General features: G+C 48.2%; 2 protein-coding genes across 5 annotated transcripts in view; one reads left to right on the top strand and one right to left on the bottom strand.

The window, feature by feature from the left end:
* LOC310751904 (protein S100-A4-like) overlaps positions 1–23,377 on the bottom strand; it is a 196,358-nt gene that overhangs the window by 124,444 nt on the left and 48,537 nt on the right. The window lies entirely within an intron of this gene.
* On the top strand, positions 3,035–22,212 carry LOC310751910 (protein S100-A1-like). 4 transcript variants are annotated; one of them, XM_083591677.1, is made up of 3 exons: positions 3,035–3,162; positions 20,518–20,713; positions 21,870–22,212. In XM_083591677.1, exons 2-3 carry the CDS (start codon positions 20,573–20,575, stop codon positions 22,011–22,013), a joined length of 285 nt encoding a protein of 94 aa, XP_083447803.1. In that variant the 5' UTR covers positions 3,035–3,162; positions 20,518–20,572; the 3' UTR covers positions 22,014–22,212. The 4 variants fall into 4 exon arrangements, with proteins under 4 accessions (XP_083447803.1, XP_083447805.1, XP_083447804.1 ...); XM_083591679.1 differs by having other exon boundaries at positions 3,060–3,162; positions 20,571–20,713; XM_083591678.1 differs by lacking the exon at positions 3,035–3,162 and adding an exon at positions 19,259–19,371.

Raw genomic sequence — 23,377 nt, 5'->3', positions numbered from 1 at the left:
CTTTGGAGGGGGGGGTCCATTTGGATAGGGAGGTTTATTTGGCAAAGAGAGAATCTTTCTAATAAGAATGACAATCAAGAGGAAATGGCAGAGATAGAGAGAATTATTACTCCAGCTCCAATTTATATCAGCTCCCCCATCCCTGCCAATGGCCAGGGATCCTGGCTGATGTAATTCCCCATTCCTGTTCTAACAGATCTGTCAACAGCTACTGGTTGTGGTGGCTATATGTTGTTATAGGTTTGAGGGGTCAGTCTGAATGATGCCTCTTGGTCCCTTCCAGGCCTGTGATCCTGTATTTGTGAAGTTAGACTCTATGACAGGCAACCTGCTGGGCTGGTCAAACCAGTTCCTTTGTTAAAGTACTGGCCTTCATTGCTCAGCAAGATACTGATGTCATCAGCATCTTAAAGAGTGAGCTCTGTTGCCATGGAGGCAAATGGGTGGGCCTTTTCTTCACTTCACCTGGCTGGCTGTCACACCATTCTAGGAAGGAGAATGATAGGCCAAAGGGAGGCTGGGGAGGGGGTGGGTTTGGGCTGATCCTGGCAGCTGGAGAAACAGAGGCATGTCTTGCTCTGGGCTGGACCCCAAAGCTATGGTTTGGAGACCTCCCTGGGAACCCAAAGGGGATGCAAGATCTGTTGGCGTGTTGGTGCTGTAAGTGTCTCCATCCTACGCTCAGGTTGTGCGTGTGAATAAGACCATACACCCTAAAGGCACCACAGTCTCCGTTGACCATCATTCCAAAGAAAGCAAACTCGGAGTAAGGACTGGAACCTCTGGAGCAGCGGTTCTCAACCTGTGGGTCCCCAGATGTTGATGGACTACAACTCCCATCATCCCTGAGCTCTGGCCTTGCTAGCTAGGGGTGATGGGAGTTGTAGTCCAACAACATCTGGGGACCCACAGGTTGAGAAAGGATGCTCTGGAGTCTCCCACCACTTGGAAATTGGGTGCGTGCAACACTGGTGTCAGAAGTGGGAGTTTGTTGCTGCTCAGAGATTAGCATAGATGCAACAGCATAAACAGCCAGTTAGGAGTAACCATCAGGAAGTAAACAATAGAAAAGGCTTGCGGCCTTCGTGGCCTGATTGTGGGCATCCCCGAGGCATCTGATTGGCAGCAGTAATTGTAGGCCTATGACGCAGCCACATTGCTGAAGCTAAGCAGTCGCATCAGGCCCCAAGCAGGAGACCTTCCTTTGAACCTCATCAAACTTTATTTAGTCATTGATTTATATACCACTTTTTCTCCAAGGACCTCAAGGTGGGGCACATGGTTCTCTTCCTCCCCATTTTATCCTCACAACAACCCTGGCCAAGAGAGACAGTGATTGGCCCAAGGTCACCCAGCGAGCTTCATGGCTGAGCAGGGGATTCAAACCCTGGTCTCCCAGGTCATAGTCCAAACCTCTAATAACTACACCATACTGGTTCTTCAGGGATGTGGGTGGCACTGTGGGTTAAACCACAGAGCCTAGGGCTTGCCGATCAGAAGGTCGGCGGTTCGAATCCCTGCAACGGGGTGAGCTCCCGTTGCTCGGTCCCTGCTCCTGCCAACCTAGCAGTTCAAAAGCACGTCAAAGTGCAAGTAGATAAATAGGTACTGCTCTGGCGGGAAGGTAAACGGCGTTTCCGTGCGCTGCTCTGGTTCGCCAGAAGCGGCTTAGTCATGCTGGCCACATGACCCGGAAGCTGTACGCCGGCTCCCTCAGCCAATAAAGCGAGATGAGCGCCGCAACCCCAGAGTCGGCCACGACTGGACCTAATGGTCAGGGGTCCCTTTACCTAAAACAAAACATATTATCCAGAAACATATCGTTATTATTCCCCCCCCCCCCATTTTTCCTCCCTCCCCCCACAGAACCCACCCACCCCCGACTTCCCTCAGTTCCAGTCTTTGATTTCTCTAAAAATGCTATTTTCTGCATGTTACACAGTTGTATAGATCCTCAAACTATTTAGCTGATTATTATCAATAAAAAATTTGTGAATGTTTATTCAAAGCCAGCCAAGGAGTCCAGTTCGCTTTGTTGCATCTTCAAATACTTTGTAAAGGGTTCCCATTCATCTTTAAAGTCACAGTTATCCTTGTCCCGTAGCTTGTATGTCAGTTTTGCCAGTTCTGCATAGTCCATCAATTTTTCTTGCCATGATTCTTTAGTTGGGGTTTTCTTCAGTCTTCCATCCAGGACTCCCAACTCCTGTCAACCTCAGCCAGCATGGCAAACCGCTGGGGATTGTGGGAGTTGGGAGTCCAGCCGCATGCCCACCCCTCTCCTAGACACACGTCCCAACCATAGCTGTCAAGTGTCCCTTATTTGGCGGGACAGTCCCTTATCCCAGCGCCATGTCCCGCTGCTGTCCCTTATTGATGAGGCTTCATTTGGCTGCTGGCTGGGCTTTCTGCCTTTGGCTCAGAGGGGCTCAGAAGTTGAACATACCTGTGCCCGGAAAATCCCTTATTTTGGCTGCTGATCCCTTATTTTCAAGGCTGCTGGTCCCTTATATTCAAATCTGTAAGTTGACAGCTATGGTCCCAACCAATTAGGGATCACACATTAAATGCACATAGAGAGGTGCAAAACAGAGATGGAGAGCTTGTGGTTCTCCAGTTGTTGCTGCTCAAAACTCCCATCAGCCCCTAGTCAGCATGGGCAACCGCAAAGGTTCATGGGAGTTGTAGTTCCGCAACACCTGCAGGGCCACAGCTTCAGCATCCCCAATCAATAACCCCTTTTTTGCTTTCCCTGTCCCAGAATTTTGGACGCTGTGTAAAAAAACAAACAAGCGAAAAGCACCCAGGCACCGAATATTTGAGCTTGGCTGCTTGAAAAACCTCAGAGGGTTATTTTTTCTCCCCCACCTTCATTTTATGAAGGAAGAATTGAGAGGTAGCGGGTGTGAGAGCCGGCTGTTTTTCGGAGATGGGGCACAATTGGCCATTGTTATGCCCACGGCCTCTTCTGCTGGGCCACAGCAGGCTAGACAAACAGACTTCTGTGCTTTCTGACCGGTTGCCAACTTCCCTTCATTGGTGCTCGGAGGTGGGGAGGGTCCGGGGGGAGGGTCCAGACCCGGGTACAAGGCAAGTCACTCTGGCACCCACCTAGCCCAGACCTGCAGCAGCAGCCGCACACAAGATCCCTCCAGGTTTTAAGTAAGTGGTTTCGATTTAAGGGGATTGGGGAAGGGGCAGCGCTGAGCATGGCTTTCCCCTCGTCTCTGCTCTCCCCAGAAAAGGACATGTGAAACGGAGCCTCAGCGTCTGGGACTTTTTAGCTTAGGGAAGAGGCGAGGGAAAAGGGTGGCTTGACAGAAGTTTACAGAATTACATGGATAACACAGAGAGAGGCTCTTCTCCTCCACAACAGCAGAACTTGCAGGCAAAGCTGAATGTTGGGAGATTCACGACAGTTCACCAGTGGAACTCTCTGCCACAGGAATGCAGTGGTGGCCGGCAACTGGAATGGCTTTAAAAGCGGACCGGGCATATTCGTGGGAATAGAAGGCTATTCATAGCTACTAGCCACATTGGCTACGCTCTGCCTCTGTGGTCGGAGGGAGCAACTGAACGCCAGTTGCCGGAAAACGCAGGAGGGGAGAGGGCTGTTGTGCTTGCGGGTTTGTCACTGGGAGATACGGTTGGCACCTGCAAAGACAGGACTAGAGAGGGGCTGGTAGTCTGATCCAACAGCGTCTTCTTATGCTGGTCTATCTAGATCAATATTCCCTCTGTCTCCACAGACAGGCAGCTGCGTTCAAGGGTTTCAGACAGGCGGCACTGCCAAAAAGTCAAGTTAAGATCCTAGTCCTCATTGTTCTGAATAAAAAGCTGTACAGTGGTACCTTGGGTTAATTCGTTCTGGAGGTCCATTCTTAACCTGAAACTGTTCTTAACCTGAGGTACCACTTTAGTGAATGGGGCCGCACAATTTCTGTTCTCATCCTGAAGCAAAGTTCTTAACCCGAGGTACTATTTCTGGGTTAGCGGAGTCTGTAACCTGAAGCGTCTGCAACCTGAAGCGTCTATATTGCTAAGGAAAACAGGAAACTGCTTTATACTGCACCAGGTCATTTGTTCGTTTGTCTTAACATTTGCTACACTTGGATGTCAGGGTTTCAGGTGAGAGACATTTCAAGACCTGGGACTTTCTGGGTACAAAGGAGGTGCTTTTCCACTGTGTGACGGCCCTCCCTTAAAGGGCAGCTGAAGTGGTCCAGATGTTTGGAGCACCCATCAGGAAAAGGCAAACACATCTGGTGGGTTAGTTTGGGGGTGGGGGCAGCTGGGTGATGGAGGGGATAGGATGGAAGGTTTATATTATTTTTATTTTCTCTCTCTCTCTCTGCTGGAACGTTGGCACTGCCCAGGGAACGACTGGGAGCCAGCACGTTTAGGAGAGACCAAACAAAGCACTGCACATCTGCACTGTGCGGTTGTGAATCTATGGAACTCACTGCTGCAGGGTTTTTAATTGTTGTTGTTTTTTTGGGGGGTGGATTGTATTATATGGTTTTATGATTGTGCTGTTTTCTCTGTGGCATTAATGCAGTAATACTACTTGTAAAATAATAATAATAATAATAATAATAATAATAATAATAATAATATTCAGTAGTATTTAGCTGTAGCTGCTGTGGGGGTACAGCCTAGCACAAAACGGCTGCAGCATTTGAAAGAGTGAAAATGGCATTCCCACCCCCAATCGGCTGCCCCCCCCCAACAGGGAAAAGACACCCACATCAGGGACCGCTGTGCTCTCTCACAGAGAGAAGCTCTTTGCACCTCTTCTCTGTCCAGAATGGGAAGATCGAATCCTGGCATATTTAAGAGGGTGATTTTGGTGTAGGAGAATGAGCCAGTGCAAACAGGAACTGAGCTGGAAGACCAACCCTCCCCCCTCGTGCATTCTGGATTTTGAAAGAGATATTTTGTGGGCACCATTAGACGGGCTGGAGAGCACACGGGCACCCGTGCGTGCTATGTGGGCACCTAGTCTCCAAACCAGCCTGCCTCTGTGCCCCCTGGCTGGTGATTAGGTGGTGGTGGTGGTTACTCAGTTTGGCAAGCAAAAGGCACTCTGCACCCGCCCAGAGGCATTTCCTAGATGCAAGCCAGAGTTAAAGGAAGCCCTAATTTTCTCTGATTCGGGTCACCCACCCACAGGTGAACGGGTCTCTCTGAAAAGGGCTGTGGCACTTAATGCCTAGGCAGGGTAACTGTCGGCTACTCCAGAATTGAGATCATCCTCCTTAACTCCAGATCATTAACAAATTGAATAATCCAAGCGCTAGACCGATGTGGCTTCTCTGAGCAAGGAGCGTCTCCCATGATCCCTTCAGTGTGCTGATCTGGCAGTCACCATGGCTGCATGTGTTATGTTGACTTGGCTTCACCATCAGCACCCATGACTCATCTCTGACCCAGAAGATGCTGCAAGCGCAGATCTGTCAACCATGTTGCATATTAGAGAATAAAAGCAAATTGTTCTTCCTTGTAAATTTAGGGAGCCTGCAGCCCTCCAGATGTTGCTGCACTCCCAACCCCTGGCAGCCAGCATGGCCAATGGTCAGAGATGATGGGAAACATAGAATTTTAGACCCTGAGGAACATCTAGTCCAATCCCCTGCAATGCAGGAATATGCAGCTGTCCCGTCCCGGGATCGAACCTGCAACCTTGGCGTCATCCAAATCTGGTGCTTGCGTTTGAGAATTGCTTTGTGCCCATTGTCCCTTTGCAAGGGACGAGGGAGGGAGAATGAGATGGCTCCCCCTCCCATTAGATGCCCTGCCTACCACCCCTCCAGCTTCAGTAGTTATCAGCCGCCACCAAATGGTAGAATCATAGAATCTTAGAGTTGGAAGGGACCCCGGGTCATCTAGTCCAACCCTCTGCAATGCAGGAATCTCAGTTAATAATAATAATTTATTATTTATACCCCGCCCATCTGGCTGGGCTTCCCCGGGAACTCTGGGCAGCTTCCAACAAAAGATTAAAATACAGTAATGCATCAAACATTCAAAGCTTCCCTAAACAGGGCTGCCTTCAGATGTCTTCTAAAAGTCTGGTAGTTGTTGTTCTCTTTGACATCTGGTGGGAGGGCGTTCCACAGGGCGGGGGCCACCACCAAGAAGGCTCTCTGCCTGCTTCCCTGTAACTTGGCTTCTCGCAGTGAGGGAACTGCCAGAAGGCCCTTGGAGCTGGACCTCAGTGTCCAGGTAGAACGATGGGGGTGGAGACGCTCCTTCAGATATACTGGACCGAGCTAAAGCATCCATGACAGATGGCCACCCAACTTCTGCTTCAAAACCTTCAAGGAGTCCACAATCTCCCGAGGGGAGACCTTTCAACTGCTGAACAGCTCTGACAGTCAGAATGTTTTTCCTGATGTTGAAATCAAGTTTGCTCCATCTTCCATGGGACAGCCCTTTAGATATTTGAAGGTGGCTATCCTATCTCCTCCCAGTCTCCTCTTTCCAAGCTAAACATACCCAGGTCCTTCAACCATTCCTCATAAGGCTAGCTACAGAGGTGGATTTAGGGGAGCACAACCGGTTCAGTCACACTGGGCACAGAGCATAGGAGCCCATAAAATATTTGAGGGGAGCGGGGCGGGGCACAAAGTTGACGGGCACTGCCATTCAAATGGGGTGTGTGTGTGCTGTGTCTTGTGATCGATTATGTGGATTGGGGCTTACCTGCCCCCCCATATTTTATTCAAGTTGGCACCCCGGTAGTCAAGAGGTGGGGGTGCTCAATTTGGGGTAACAGAGTGCTGCCGAAATCTGAGACCCTAAGATCCGCTACTGGAAATTACTTCTGAGTACATGTGGGACACGGGTGGCGTTGTGGTCTAAACCACAGAGCCTAGGGCTTGCCGATCAGCAGGTTGGCGGTTCGAATCCCCTGAGCTCCCATTGCTCAGTCCCTGCTCCTGCCAACCTAGCCGTTCGAAAGCATGTCAGAGTGCAAGTAGATAAATAGGTACCACTCCGGTGGGAAGATAAACAGCGTTTCCGTGCGCTGCTCTGGTTCGCCAGAAGTGGCTTAGTCATGCTGGCCACATGACCCGGAAGCTGTACGCCAGCTCCCTCGGCCAATAAAGCGAGATGAGCGCCACAACCCCAGAGTCGGCCACGACTGGACCTAACAGTCAGGGGTCCCTTTACCTTTACCTTACATGTGTATAACTTTCCAGTGCTTGAACGTTAATCGTATATCAGGGATTTGGGTGTGTGGGTGTATGCTGTGACATTCCAGGCTTGTAACTCTAGTGTCTATAGGCTTATCGCATTTACAAATTTTAAATTTATTGTTGTACATTGTTTTAAATGTTTGTTTTCTTTCTGGGATTGTAACCCCAAGTGTGTTTTATAAGCTGGTCTCCGACCGTAATAAATTATCTATCTACTCCCATGGAGTATATCCCATACAGCTATCCCATATATCCAACTCTACCGTTCTATGATTCTATGAAAAGCTGAACATTCGTTCCTCAAACCAGCAAGTGACGTTAGTCTCCCTCCTTGACTTGCTTGTCGATTGATGGCGATGTTTTAGCAAGGAACGCTGGCACCCTTCACGCAGGCGGCGGTGACCAGGGGTGGGGCGGCCTGTAAATCCACCCCTGGATTTGAGACACTGCTCTTCTTGTGCTTCGACATCGGATCCAGCTCCCTCCGTTCCGACCCACCCCGTGTTCTTGCAAACATCTCGGTCTTTCCACTGCTCCCCCCCCCCAGTTCCTGTGCACACACAGAGAGAGACGCTTTTCCAAAATCCCACGGGGAAAGGAAGGGGCGAGACTCAGCACCGCTGGTGCTACTGGACCAAGGAACTGAATGAGTTCTCTGTCTTGGCAGAGGGAGAAAAAATACAGTTGTAAACAGCTCCCCTTCTCCCCCTCCCAACCCTCCGTTCCCAACCCCTCCCTGTTCAGAAAGTACCAGAACCGGCTCTGCTATTCAATAAAGTGACACATATGCCTCAGGTGGCAAATGGCAGGGGGACGGCCCCCACCTAACTTCCCTAAACCAGCTTGCTTTGTAATCCTTCATGCTAGCCTGTTGCCTTCAGGTATGGTGAGGGATAATGTCCCACTGCTGGTCTAGAAATAAGACGAAACTGCTAATCTGGTCAGATTTTGTACATGGCATTTTTTGGGGAGGGAGGCAATTTTTCCTATGCCTCAGGGAGCAAAATGGCTTGGGCACGATGAGCCATTAGCAATGTAAGAAGGCATATTTTCCCGTCCCACCCTGTGTTTGTCTCATGCAAAACAAAGAAATTTTTTTTCCTTCCAGTAGCACCTTAAAGACCAACTAAGTTAGTTCTTGGTATGAGCTTTCGTGTGCATGCACACTTCTTCAGATACACTGAAACAGAAGTTGCCAGATCCTTCTATATAGTGAGAAGGTGGGGAGGGGTATTACTCAGAAGCGTGGTGGGAATGGGTGATTGGCAGGTAGCTGTGATGAGCCTGTTGACGACTCTTAATGACTGCAATAGGTCTTACAGGAAAAAGCAAGGGGTGAGAAGGTGAAAAATGGCTTTGTCATGTATAATGAGATAAGAATCCAATGTCTTTGTTCAGACCAGGTCTCTCCATGGTTTTAAGTTTGGTAATGAGTTGCAATTCGGCAGCTTCTCTTTCCAGTCTATTTCTGAAATTCCTTTGTAGTAATATTTTTACCAAATTTAAAACCATGGAGAGACCTGGTCTGAACAAACACTATATAGAAGGATCTGGCAACTTCTGTTTCAGTGTATCTGAAGAAGTGTGCATGCACACGAAAGCTCATACCAAGAACTAACTTAGTTGGTCTTTAAGGTGCTACTGGAAGGGAAAAAAAATTCTTTGTTTTGACTATGGCAGACCAACACGGCTACCTATCTGTAACTTGTCTCATGCAGTTAGTCTTCTGCCCAAAACTGTGCTGTTTGTATTGCTGTCGTACATAAGTTACTGAATTAATTTTATTTATTTATCTATATTTATATTACATTTGTATACCGCCCTTCATCCGAGGATAACAAGGCAGTTCACAGTATATAAACACAAAAATACATCACATAAATGCAAAGGAAGCACAGGGGGAAATAATCAAGTATCGCTTGCAGACTGAGAGCAGAAAATTATAGCAAAGGACTGATCGTATTTGCCAGACTGGTTTGTCTCCTGGACAGGGGACAAGTGAGCAAGCACCAGCAATTTCTGATCCCCATTTTGGTCAGAATTCTCTGACTTCCCTATGAGCCGCTAAGGAGGTACAAATCTGTAAGTCGGTTTCCCATCTCTCCAATTTTAAATTCAGCTCTTCACCTTTCTGCAGAAATTTGCATAGTTTAACCTTCCTGCGGATAGGTTGACCAGGAGGGTACAGCGCACAGTTACTCCACGTTGACCAAACACAACAAGCTTCCGATTTTCGAAATCAAGCCTATGGAAGGATGATATCCTAGACGCTGTGTTGTTGGAAAACGACACCTTTCTAGAAAGCTTATACTGCAGTGAAGAGCTCTGGGTTTTCTCCTCCCCGCCATTAATAATTAGTTCAGACAATATATTATGGCAGCTTTTGAGGGGTCAACAAGATAGATATCAATAGGCTATAATAGGCCTTTCTGGGACACCTAGGTTCTACTCAGAGTAAACCCACCGATGGGTCTTCTCAAAAGTCCGCTCACCTCTTTATGTGAGGAGTTTCCTTTCGTTTTTGGCTGAGAGACGAAAGGATGTCCGCTCTCTCGCCGGGCTGATTTATGATGTTTTTCTTCTCGTTAAAGGCTGTTGGAGATTAGCAAGAAGCCGGCATTCGGTCTGATTTATTATCCACACACAAGGCAACACTTTCTACCGCTGCTAAGAACTCTGCTATGGAGTCTGCTAAGAGAGCTCTAGTTTTTACTATCGGCACAGGCGTCCATCGGCGCAGCGAAAGTGTGCCGGGCGCCATCTTATCTCACACTTTATTGGTGGGAGGCATTGCGGCCAGGCAACCATGCTCGATAGTTGTCCAGCTTAGGGGTGGACAACCTCACCCCTACGTCATGGCCGGCCATGTTGTGGCCTATTTGAACCCATATACCAAAATACTTTGTGTCAGTGTGTTCTATTGTTCTCCTGGGAACTCTGTGGCTCGGGTGCCTAGGCACATGATAGGACTTGCCTGGGTACCGCTATAAGTTAAAGCTCTCCATGAGTGGACTGTACATTAAGGTTGCCATATTTCAAAAAGTGAAAATCCAGACAGACGCAAATGTTGAGCTTTTTTTTTTTTGCTGCTTTTTTTTTGCAAGATCTCCATTAAAAAGTATGCGTTTTAGCTATTTTTTAGGAAATTCGCCAACCCCCCCCAAAAAAAACCCCCACTTCAAATATGGGCTTTCCAGGACATTTTTACCAGTTCTGGAAAATTCTACCCCGACACCATTTTGTCAGGCAAATTCCAGACATATGGCAGCCTTACTGTAGATCAATACACCCCAGAGGGCCAGATTTTGGCCCAGGAGTTGCCAGTTGCCGATAAAGAAAATGTCAGCAACGGCCAGAGAGCTATAATTCTCAGAGTGGTTTAGCAATCAACCCCTCTTCCTAGGGAACTCTGAAAATTTTAGTTCTGTGAAGGGAAGCAGGGCCACCTACTAACGCTCGGCAGCCTTAACCAACAAAAGCTCCCAAGATTATTATTATTTGGGGGAAGGGATATGACTGTTGAAGTGGTATAGGTGAAGGTAAAGGGACCCCGGACCGATAGGTCCAGTCGCGGATGACTCTGGGGTTGCGGTGCTCATCTCGCTTAACCGGGTCATGTGGCCAGCATGACTAAGCAGCTTCGGGCGAACCAGAGCAGCGCATGGAAACACCGTTTACCTTCCCGCCGGAGCGGTACCTATTTATCTACTTGCACTTTGACTTGCTTTTGAACTGCTAGGTTGGCAGGAGCAGGGACTGAGCAACGGGAGCTCACCCCATCGCGGGGATTCGAACCGCCGACCTTCCGATCGGCAAGCCCTAGGCTCTGTGGTTTAGACCACAGCACCACCCGCGTCCCTTGAAGTGGTATAATCCTCCGTTAAATGTACGGTGCGCAGTGTGACCGTGATGTGCCGCCGTGCCCCAATACCACAGGAATGACTGTGCTTTTCTTAAAAAAAACGAAACCTTTTACATGTATTTTATAAAAGAAAATAAATCAAGGGCCATGTGTAAGGCTGGGTGGAAGTGGGAACATTCCAGAACGTCGTTCCATTCTGGAAAAATGACAAGGCTCCATTGCACAGCGCCGCAGCGCAATTACACAATTACACAACTGTTTGGGGACAGGAAGCCAGAGAGAAATATTAGACCGTGGAGGAATTCGGAGAGTGATGGAATGCTGGCAGGTCTCTGGAGCATCTCTGGTCCACGCCTTAAACTCTTGCAAAATCAGCTGATGTTCTCGGTGGCAAATGCCTGGGAAGCAGTAGAGATAACAGCACACGTCGCCCACTAGTGGCCGATGACCGGTACTTTAATGCAAAGCTGGGCCAAACATTTCACGACCTTTCTGGTAGAATTTGATGTGCTTCTTCTTTTTTTAATTATTAAGGCCCTTGTCTACTCATCGAAGGCCATTTTGTAGACTATTCGTGGAATATCCTCCACATTCTCTGTGCGCGTGCCGGTGGCGCCTGCCATTTCCCCTCACCATTTCCAGTGCATTGTGGGGGAATACAAAATGGCGGCCGGCTTGCCAACTCAGAAGCAGAACCAACCAAGGTGTGCTCGTGTTGGCAATCTGGAATTTGCCCTTGGTTTCATGCTCTGGCTAGTCATTGTTCAAAATGGCATGCAAGCAACCATATATATCACAGTGATTCACTATGTTGACTATAACATATCTGTGTGGTGAGGTAAGCCAGGAGCAGATTCGACTCCCACAATCTGTCAATATTATTATGATTATTACAGTGGTACCTCGGGTTACATACGCTTCAGGTTACATACGCTTCAGGTTACATACTCTGCTAACCCAGAAATAGTGCTTCAGGTTTAGAACTTTGCTTCAGGATGAGAACAGAAATTACGTGGTGGCAGCAGGAGGCCCCATTAGCTAAAGTGGTGCTTCAGGTTAAGAACAGTTTCAGGTTAAGAACGGACTTCCGGAACGAATTAAGTACTTAACCCGAGGTACCACTGTATTATCATTATCATTATCATTATCATTATCATTATTTCATTGATTAATAAGCCATGTTTCTGCCGAGGCATCCAAGATGGTTTACAATTTTAAAGTACTAAGACAAATGATATAACATGTAAAATTAGCGGGGGGAGGGGGCTTTACAATCTGACTGGAGCAAGCCCTGATGTTGTCAGACCCGCCAAGTGTCCCTGTTTTCGAGGGACAGTCCTGGATTTACGGAATCTGTCCCAGTTTCTGATTTCTTAACCCTGCAATGTCCCACTTTTCATTAGGACATCCCTATTTTCATCAGAGAAATGTTGGAGAGTACAGAGTTATGTGACCCCCCCCCCTGAATAGATAAATAACTATACAACCCTTAGAAGACATCTGAAAGCAGCCCTGTAGAGGGAAGGTTTATTTAAGGTTTCATGTTTTATTATGTTTTTATATATTTTGGAAGCCACCCAGTGTGGCTGGGGCAAACCAGTAGGACGGGTGCTGTATAATAATAATAATAATCACTAGTAATACTACTACTGTGGAATTGGACATCCCTATTTTCATTGGAGAAATGTTGGAGGGTGTGTGTGTGTTTTGTGCCTGACTGCTTCACATTCTCCTTCGCCAGACCAGAGAAGTAAAATCTTGGCTGCCAGAATAGCCTGACGACGATGTCATGAGTCCCAACTGCTTTATAAGGCGATGGGGAAGGATGGGGTGGGGGGCAAAGAGAGACAGTAGCAAATGCAGCCCCACCAAACGAAGGGGCTTTTGCGTGTAATGGTACCACGAACTCGGAGGCAACGGAGAAAGCCAAGATGAGGCAGATTTGCAGAAAGCAGAACGGAACATATCACCACATGTGGTGGCCGTGGATCTTTTACACAAATATAGTGGAAGGTGATCATTAGAATAACAGCAACAGTATTGAAATATGAAGTTCCCTTAGATCCGGTATTGATAGGGCAGAACTATATGTCACCTATCCTAAAGAAATAACATAATGAACAGGCCTCCTATCTGCAAATACCTGTAAGAATGTTAATGGCTCAAAACTGGAAAGTTCCATTACTCCCTTCGTGGAAAGAATGTCCTAAGAAACTTTGGGATTTGGCTGTAATAGGAAGAATAACACCTAAGAGTGAAAACTGCAAGGGACTCTAGAAATAAATTGTGGGGAAACAGGTTGCCCCTTAATACAATATTGTATTAAGAAAATAATGACCTTCCATAAAAGCTAATTCAAGTAGTTTTTGTGTTTCTCTTTTTAGAAAAAAATGTTGTTTTACGTTGCCGTATTTTATTGCAGCATATTAAGGATCTGAAGGCTTTTTTCTCAAGCAGCTTTGTTGATTATTTTAATTACAGTCAAATGGTTATATCTATCTAAAATAAACAAATTTGCAGTTGGGGACCTGCTAATATAGAGGATGGTGAGAAGAGTGATTGTAGAGTCTGAAACACCGTAGAGAGCCTGGGTGGAGCAGAAGATGCATGTGAAACTTTGTACGGCAATAGAAACTTTACCATTCAGCCTTGCAGGAACCTGTGTAATGCAGTGGTCAAGGGAGACGTGGACTCAAAAAGGTTGAAAACCTCTGATATAATGCAAAGAGACTCAGACCTCCCCTTGATAAGAGTCTCGCTGAGTCTTCTCTGCAAATCTGATTTGACTCCTACCAGGCTGCTAGAACCAAGGGCAGAGGTTGTCTGTGCGTCCACCAGCACCTCTTAAGACAGCCATTTTGCATTATGCCACGCTCCTGTGGCATCCATTTTGTGACATGCCACATCCACGCAGACACCATTTTGTGAGCGGCACCCACGGCAATAGCTCGGAATTTTAAAATGGTGCCCTCTATCCCGAAAACGTTGGCAACGCCTGGACTAGGGCAGCAACTAGGAAACTCAAGGAGGCTAAAGCATCATCATCATTATGAATAATAATCACCATTAAGAATAATGAGCAGGAAGGCACATGAGGCCACCGACTTGCTGAAGCCTAGGCCTGGTCAGTGTCTGGGTGGACAGGAACAATATAGTTTCTAACATGGAGTAAAAAGCAGGATATAAATGCAAGCAAACAAATAAATGAAATCAATACATATGATAGGCTATTACAAAGCAACTCCTGTGCCTTCAAATTAGACTACTGTACTGAATATTGTAGGGACGCAGATGGCGCTGTGGGTTAAACCACAGAGCCTAGAACTTGCCGATCAGAAGGTCGGCGGTTCGAATCCCCGCGACGGGGTGAGCTCCCGTTGCCCGGTCCCTGCTCCTGCCAACCTAGCAGTTTGAAAGTACGTCAAAGTGCAAGTAGATAAATAGGTACCGCTCTGGCGGGAAGGTAAACGGTCTTTCCGTGCGCTGCTCTGGTTCGCCAGAAGCGGCTTAGTCATGCTGGCCACATGACCCGGAAGCTGTACGCCGGCTCCCTCGGCCAGTAAAGCAAGATGAGCGCCGCAACCCCAGAGTCGGTCACGACTGGACCTAATGGTCAGCGGTCCCTTTACCTTTACCGAATATTGTGTTTTGTTTTTTCTCTTGTGTACACAATGCTTGGCTCATGGGCTGCCGTAGCTTGGGTTTTGAATGTCTTATGTGATTTTTCAATTTCGTTGTTCTGTATGGGACAATGAGAATAAAGATTATCGTATCATAGGTAATTATTCCCCCACTGCAAGTTCCCAAGCCCTGTTGTTGGTCAGGCTCCGTCACCAGTGCGGCCATGTTGAGCCTAGCTCTGCCCCCACGAGCCGCCATTTTGCACCAGGCCCCTCCACCCCAACAAAAGGTTGATCCCGCAACTCTGAAGCCTTCCCACGCTTTGCTTAAAAAATGTGCCCAGCCCTGAGTTTTGCCACACCCCTGGGGTGCCCTCAACGTTTCCCCACACAGCAGCCGACTGCGAACTGCAGCCCCGCCTGCCCTGAGCTGACTTTGCCTCATGTGTGTGCCCGGGGTGGCATGAAACATCGTGACTTATGCCTGAGAACAAGGATGCCAAATCCAGCTCCGGAGGAGGAAAAGGCACAATAACACAATGCATGATTAATGGCCTCCGCCTTGCATCATTAATGCCGGGGCGGTTTATTCTTGCCGCAAGCTCCAGGTCTTGTAACCAGACCCGAGGCGTGTGGGTGGGTTGTGGTTTTTTTCTTTTTTGTTTATTTCCAGTTGGGCTTTGCTTGTCCCGGCTCCAGGCCCGGAATCCGGTTTCGGGTTTCCTCCGTTTCCGCGGCAACCATTGAGGGCAGCGCTTTTTCATTCAACAAGGGCCCTTTCTCATCCCTGCGCAACCCAGAGTCAGGTGGGCCCGGATCCGTCACCCGAGCGGACTCCTCTGACAGCACCCTTTGTCCGATAGGAAGCTGGCAGAGACACCCGATCGCGGGCCCTCCTTATCGAGAGGTTGGGTTACAGGTCCCCGGACAATGCCACCGTTACGGCAGAAACCGTACTCGCGGTATTAATAGACCGGGCGCTGACCAAAGAAAAAAACCCTCTCAGGAGTCGCGCCCAGCCAACGTGCCGCTGCCGAGATTTCGCAGGATGATTTCGGTCTGATGCCGGTCTGCCCAAATATCCTGGAGGTTTTTTTGGGGGGGGGTCTTCTTTGACCGTTGGAAGAAAATTTGAAGACATCTTTGAAGAAACAAACTCTTTTAAAAAAGAGCTGATATGTTGGTGCAGGCGAGCGAAACAGAAACACATATATTACATATAGTTCACAGAGTCGAGGACTCATAGTGAGAGCCATTGGTAGGAGTTTCAGACTAGGGCCTGGGAGAGATCGGGGTTCAAATCCCCCCAATTTGGCCCTGTGAAGTTCATTTGAGGGACCTTGGGCCAGTCGCTGCCCCTCATCCTGACCTACTTTGCAGGGTTGTTTTGGGGGTTAAATGAAGAGGTGGGAGGACCATGCATGCCGCCTTAAGCTCTTTGGGGTATAAATGCAATTAATAAAACAAAACTATATTGAGGTATATTGTTTACATGAGGTGTATTACCTCAGTTAGCAAGGTTATCAATTTAGATAATTCAGGTATGACATCTTTTCTTACATTTATCTGCCATGCAATAAAAAGGTAAAGGGACCATTAGGTCCAGTCGTGACCGACTCTGGGGTTGCGGCACTCATCTCGCTTTACTGGCCGAGGGAGCCGGCGTACAGCTTCCGGGTCATGTGGCCAGCATGACTAAGCTGCTTCTGGCAAACCAGAGCAGCGCACGGAAACACCGTTTTACCTTCCCGCTGGAGTGGTACTTATTTATCTACTTGCACTTTGACTTGCTTTTGAACTGCTAGGTTGGCAGGAGCAGGGACCGAGTGATGGGAGCTCACCCCGTCGCGGGGATTCGAACCGCCGACCTTCTGATTGGCAAGTCCTAGGCTCTGTGGTTTAACCCACAGCGCCACCCGCGTCCCTAGCAATCCTAGGTCTACTTACCGAGTATGTCTTAGAGAAAAGGCGAGGAAGGGGGAACATGAGAGAAGAGCTGTCCGAAATTATGCATGTTGTGAAGACAGCGGATAAGTTTTTCCTCCCTCTTGCATCGTACTAGAACTCAGGCACAGCCAGTGAAGTCAAATGTCAGGTAGATTTGGAACAGACAAAACAAAGGACTTCTCCCTATTTAAGCTCCCACAAGAGGCAACAATGGCCACCAACTTGCGACAGCTTTAAAAGATTAGGAAGTTAGCTTAGCTGCGGCTGCTAACGTTCTGACAACCGCAGGAGGGAGAGTTGCTATTGCACGCAGGCCTGGCTTGCAAGCTTCCCAGGGTCATCTGGTTGACCCTTAGGCCGTAGAGGCTGCTCCATTAGGGTAAATGGGTCACTGCCATGGCTTCTTACTCACAGGGTGACCCTGGCTGTCAGCTTCCTCCTCCTGCTTAGGGTCTCAGGGTTGCCCCTGGTAGAACTCAGCAGGGAGGAAGAGAAAGGATGGGACCGTTGGCTCTCTGGCGCCATCTACTGCTGGGCTCCCTGCCTTCTGCCCTACCAGTTCTAACAGCCACCACTTGAGCTCTAAGGACAGGACACCGGACTAGATGGGCCTGATCCAGCACAGCTTTTCAATGCTCTTACTGAACTCATAGTTCGGAGTAAACATGGGTAGGATCAGGACTGGCGTTAGCAACCGGCTTCCAGATGTTAACGGAGAACTCTGAGGGCTCCCTTGGACAAAAAAACCAAGGGCACCAACCAGGAGTACCAGAGCAAACAGCAGCCAGTAGGCTTGGTCTTTATTGAAGACTGTCGTGACAGGACTCCCACCTGCCACCAGATGGAAGCCCCCGTACAAAAGAGAACCCAAATTTTTATTAGCTGCTAATTTCCATGTTAAAGGTAAAGGGACCCCTGACCATTACGGCCAGTCGCGGACGACTCTGGGGTTGCGGCGCTCATCTCGCTTTACTGGTCGAGGGAGCCGGCATACAGCTTCCAGGTCATGTAGCCAGCATGACTAAGCCGCTTCTGGCGAACCAGAGCAGTGCTCAGAAACGCCGTTTGCCTTCCCACCGGAGCAGTACCTATTCATCTACTTGCACTTTGACGTGCTTTTGAACTGCTAGGTTGGCAGGAGCAGGGACTGAGCAACGGGAGCTCACCCCATTGCAGGGATTTGAACCGCCGACCTTCTGATCGGCAAGCCCTAGGCTCTGTGGTTTAGACCACAGCGCCACCCGTGTCCCTAATCCCCATGTTACACCCCAAAAAAACTACATCACTAATACATCACGGTTACATCATGAAAGGGGAAGTCTGGTGGCAGTAATCTGAGCATCTTGGACCCTGCCCCATGGTTCCCCTTGCCCTCCACCACACACCCATCAAGTGAAACAAAATAGATATTTACATTTCCCTGTTTCCCAGCCAAGTTAATCACACCCTTTTGTCTTCATCTGGGTTTGTTATTTCTGGAATGGCTACCTGTCTGGCACTCAGGTATCAGGATGCCAGGAATTATCACTCAGGCAGAGGGGCTGCTGAGTAGTTGAGCTCACAGGTCTATATGAATTTCTGAAGTTTCCCCAGTGAGCCAGTACATAGATACATTTATCAGTGAATTGTTACGTTTACTATTGTGCAGCAGAGGCCCTTTGAACAGATAGGAAGAAACTGTGAGGAAGTGTTTTGTGGGGACAAGTCACAAACGTGATTGTGCTGATTTTGGTAGTTGGGTGCATGTGCATGATATCTGATGGAGGGGCAACCCCCCCAAAACCTATACATAAATTCCTGCCACACTACAGCAGGCGCTAAGACCCCAGGTGGGCCCACCAGCAGCTGCCCCTAGCACACATTGGGCGGTTGGGTCTATGAGCTGCCATTTCAGTTTCCCAGAATGCCCCTGAGTGGCCCTGGGGCATTGTGGGCCATTAAAACGCCAGGTCCTGGCCTCGCTTTGACACCACCGGTTCTCAGTGAGCCCCTCAGGGCTCCCCGGGTGGGGAACCATCCCTGCCTAGGATTGAGCTGATAGTCTGAGTGGAGGAAGAGAAGTACCCCGGCTTCTGCACACTTGAACATTTGGGTGCCACGTAGCATGAGGCTTCCTTTTCGAGCTTTCAATGTATCCCAGAGGACAACTGCGCTCTTTGATCGGGCCAAGGAGCAGACAAATATAGCGGGCGATGGAGGGAGAAGAACTTCCAGCAGCGGTCAGGTATAACAGAGAAATACATCTGTGAAAACAAGGACAAGGATTTGCTTTGTGTGTTGACCACGGGGGTTGCAGAACCCCAGCCTTTTTCCAGTTGTGGGTTTTTGGGGCTGGCACAGGGCAGATTTTATTCCCTAGCCTTTTGGGGGAGCGACACAGTTCCATCAAAAAGCGTGAGGGTTCTCTGGATTGCATATTCGGCAGGGAGTAAAAAGGGGGGGAAAGGACTCCTGTTTGCATAGGATGAGAATTTTTCCACTGTATTTAGTCTTTCCCTGGGCTTAGAGGCTCCATCTGGGTGTGGTGGAGAGACTCCTGCCTAATCCGGCACCCACCCTGCCCCTTTAAATTTGGACACTGCCTGTCCGGTGAGCTCCCAGCCAGATTGTCCAGCTGCCGGTATCGGTTTCTTCCATTGGGGGAGGGCGCTGGGATCGTATTTAAAGCCACTGACCAGCTATTTTGGACTCGCTTTGTCGGAGGCAGCTGCGACGCACAGAACTGAGGACAGAAAGAGAGGTGAGGGTGATGGTTTTGGGGTTGCGCCCGCACAGGTGAGGGTGGGAGGCAGGTGTGGTGGGAGCAAGCGAGGGCAAGGGTTTTCGAAGCCAGGAACAGGTGGCCCCAACATTTAAGCGACTGTAAAACTGAAAATGCAAGAGTCTTCTTGTGCCATTTAGTTGACTGTAGTTATACCCCCCCAAGGACTTGAGGATGGCCAATGCAGTCTCCCCAATCTCCCTTTATATATTCCCAAAAGGCCTGCAGTGCTAGTTACACTGACAGAGTGACTGGCCCAAAGCCGACAAGTTGGCAGGGGGATTTGAACCTGGGTTTATCCAGCCCTAGTCCAACACACTAATCTACAGAGCTGTAGGAGCATGCCTGCCCTTTCCCTGTCGCTGTGCTTCATGCCTGGGACTCCTGTCCAGAATGCCAACATGGCAGAGCCTCACTCTCTTACTTTGGATCTCTCTTCCTTGATTCAAAACTCCTGAAGCGCAGCCTGAGAATACGGGTGGGAAATTATCTGTGTACACACCATACGTTTAAAGCATATTCCCTGCCCACCCCACCCCCCCAAGAATCCTGGAGACTGTCGTTTGCCCTTCACTGAGCTACAACTCCCAGCGCCCTTAAACTACAGTTCTCGGGATTGGGTGGCGTCATGTGCTTTAGGCATGCGTCAAATCTACGGTGTATTTCTGACTACAGAAAGGAGTTGGCGGGAGGTTTGGGAGAGGTAAAAGGAAGTACTTCTTCGTGCGGTGCAGTTAAACTACGGAACTCACTGCCACAGGAGGCAGCGAGTTGCATGGCTTTAAGAGAGGACTGGATAAATTTGTTGAGGATAAGGTCACTGATGGCTATGCTCTGCATCCATATACGGAGGCAGCAAATCTTCTGGATACCAGTGGCTAGAAACCATAGGAGGGGAGAGGGCTCTTGTGTTCGAATCCTGCTTGAGAGCTTCCCATTATGGCATCTGCTTGGCCACTGTGAGAAACAGGACTAGATGGGCCATTGGCCTGACCCAGAAGGCTCCTGTTATTATATCATGGGGTGGGGGGTTTTTCCCACCTTGTGTGACATTTCCTGGCTGTGTGTTAATGGCTGCATGCATGCACCCAGGGAGTTTGATGGTCAACTTCCATTCCTCCACAGGGTCAGTTCTTTGATCAGGCTTCTCTCCTCCTCCTCCACTACCACCACCGCAGAAATGACGTCGCAGCTGGAGAGCGCAATGGACGGCCTCATCTCCGTCTTCCACAGCTACTCGGGCAAGGAGGGCGACAAGTACAAGCTGAGCAAGAAGGAGCTGAAGGACCTGCTGCAGAACGAGCTCGGCTGCTTCCTGGAGGTATGGAAAGTTTTAATGGGGAAATGGAATGGAGGAATCCCTGAGGAGGGCAAGCCCGACTGGCCGGCACAGGGATACCGGACCTCTCCGCAGCACAAGCTTTTGTTACCTGTCCCATCCAACGCTGGCTTGACAGTGAAATGTGGTCCTAGCAAGCTGGTTGGTGACAGGAGACAGGAGTTTTTTTGCGAGGGTTTGAAACAAATCCGGCATTGGGTGGATTTAAACAGAGGGATGATGCACGACTTGCTCTGCCGCCATTCGTGCATGCATTTCTTGGGTTCTGTTCGCATGGCCTGTCAATGCAAACTGGTTTACTTATAAAGGATAGTTCTATCGGTGCTTCTTTGCCAATACAGTGAAATAGATCTTCCATGTTCAAGGGTAGTTTGCTGCAGAAAACCAGGTATTTGAACAGCACCAGGAACTTTCTGCTAGTTCTGTTAAATATTTTGGAATGCTGTTTGTTTGCTATGCATTCGGACACATCTTACAAGAATGTAACCAAATTTTGAATGGGGTTTCCTGAGATCCAGGAGCAGGTTTTCTGGATATAACTGGGTGCCATTTTGAATCAAGATGGATTGCTGAATCCTTCAAAGCTGTGCTCATTCTAACCAAATTTTGCGTGATGTTCCCAGAGATCAAGAAGAAGGTTTTTCTTCTATGTTTGGATGCAGCCGGGTGCCATTTTGATTCAAGATGGCAGGCGGAACCTTTCGAAAATGTGCCGATTTTAACCAATGTTTTCAAAACCGCTCTCATCTTTTCGGTTCCCGGTAATTCCCAAGCAGTGCTGCGTACGGGACTGGTAGCATACAATCTCCTTGCATACATAAAGATGTTAGGAAGTCAAAGCACAGCTCCCCTTGGATGATTTGTAGAGCAGCATCACAGTCCTGGATTTGCAGGAAGTCAGAGCAGGGTAGGGGAATGGGATAGAAGGCAGGTTCTTAAATGGTTTCTATACAACAGCATAGGTTTGAATAAAGCAGAGAGGGAGAGATACGGAGGCGCTGCAAGAACATGGAGTGGGTTTGATGGAGCTGTGAATACATGGGGCAGGGAGTAAGTGGGGCTGGCGAGTGATGCAAACAGAAGCAGTAGTAAAACAACACAACTGTAAAAAATGAACCCCTTCTCTCCTGTGTTGCAGGCCCAGAAGGACACAGAAGCAGTGGACAAGATCATGCATGACCTGGATGAGAACGGCGATGGGGAGGTCGATTTCCAGGAATTCGTGGTCCTGGTGGCAGCCCTCACTGTGGCTTGCAACAACTTCTTCTGGGAGAACTCCTGAGGGGCTTGAAGCCCTGGCGAGCCACGGAAGCAGCTGCTTTGCCAAGCCTGGCATGGCACCCCTCTTGCCGTCTCCTTCCGGGTCCCCCTCCTAGCCTCCTTGGCTTCTCCCTCCAGCCTGGAGGAAAGAGAGCACCTTTCAGTGCCATGTAATCGCTCGCCGAGACAACACTGCTTAATAAAAGCCATCCCCCACCCAACCCTTTGCTGGTGGTCTGGTCTGCTTTTCTTGCAGGGGAAAGTGGGGAGGAGCAGATGTGGGGATGGGCCAACCACCTCCGGTTCCAGGATTGGGACCTTTCTTTCTTTTTTTTAACAAATGTTTATTAGGATTTTACAACACATAAAAATCAAACAAATACATATCAACACAAAAAACAAAAAATACACACTTAATAATAATAATAATAAAAGAATCCACTTTTAAATTTCAAGGTTCTATATCCCTCTTTCCTGACCTCCTCACATCTCCCTTTTTTGTGTTCCTCTTTATTCCGTCAAATTCAGCAAATTCTAACCCTCTTTCACATCTCGTTTATAATTGTGTACTCCCACTTGTTATATCTCTAATTTCCCCTCTTTTTTAGATCCTTTTTTTCATACCTCTTTTAACCATATCCCAAATGCCGTGTTACCTTTACATCCCACATCATTTTAACATTCAAACAATTTACTATATTTCTGTAGATAATCCTTGAACTTTTTCCAGTCCTCTTCCATCAACTCTTCTCCCAGGTCTCGAATTCTGCCGGTCATTTCTGCCATCTCCATATAGTCTATCACTTGCATCTGCCATTCTTCCACAGTGGGCACAGGATTGGGACCTTTCTACTCAGCTATCCACGCAAGGGCTGAAACTAAAAAAACAGAAAAATTCTATTTCACTTCTAGCGCTGATGACACCAACTGATGTGGCCAGTGTTGTTAAAATAAATATGCCCACGAATGTCACTAGCCTACCATTAATTTTACTGGCCTGCAAAAACATTTTACTTAGAAGCCCACTCTTCAACCAGCATGGAAATGTTGGCTACAAGCCTTGTAGGGGTTTTTTCTTTTTACCAGCCTGCTGTCAAGCAGATTGAGCAATAAGTTTCTGCTGTGCTGGCCTGCATAATTTGTGTGTGTGTGTGTGTGTGTGTGTGTGTGTGGTCGTGGAGGAAGGTCATGTGTATGTGACTAACATAACAGAGTAAACCAGTATCTCTGTGACCTTAGTCACTGAAAATAAAGATATGGTTTCATTGGTGATTAACAACATCCTTCCAGGATACAGGACAAACTTATCCAAACTGCTCTTTGATGCATTAAAAATCATCTAAAAAGGTGTCCCGATTAATATATATATATATATATATATATATA

Source organism: Podarcis filfolensis (assembly GCF_964270895.1).
Source record: "Podarcis filfolensis genome assembly, chromosome: 16".
Classification (NCBI taxonomy): domain Eukaryota; kingdom Metazoa; phylum Chordata; class Lepidosauria; order Squamata; family Lacertidae; genus Podarcis; species Podarcis filfolensis.
Note: the sequence above shows the minus strand (reverse complement) of the source record. Positions and strands in the feature narration are given on the sequence as shown.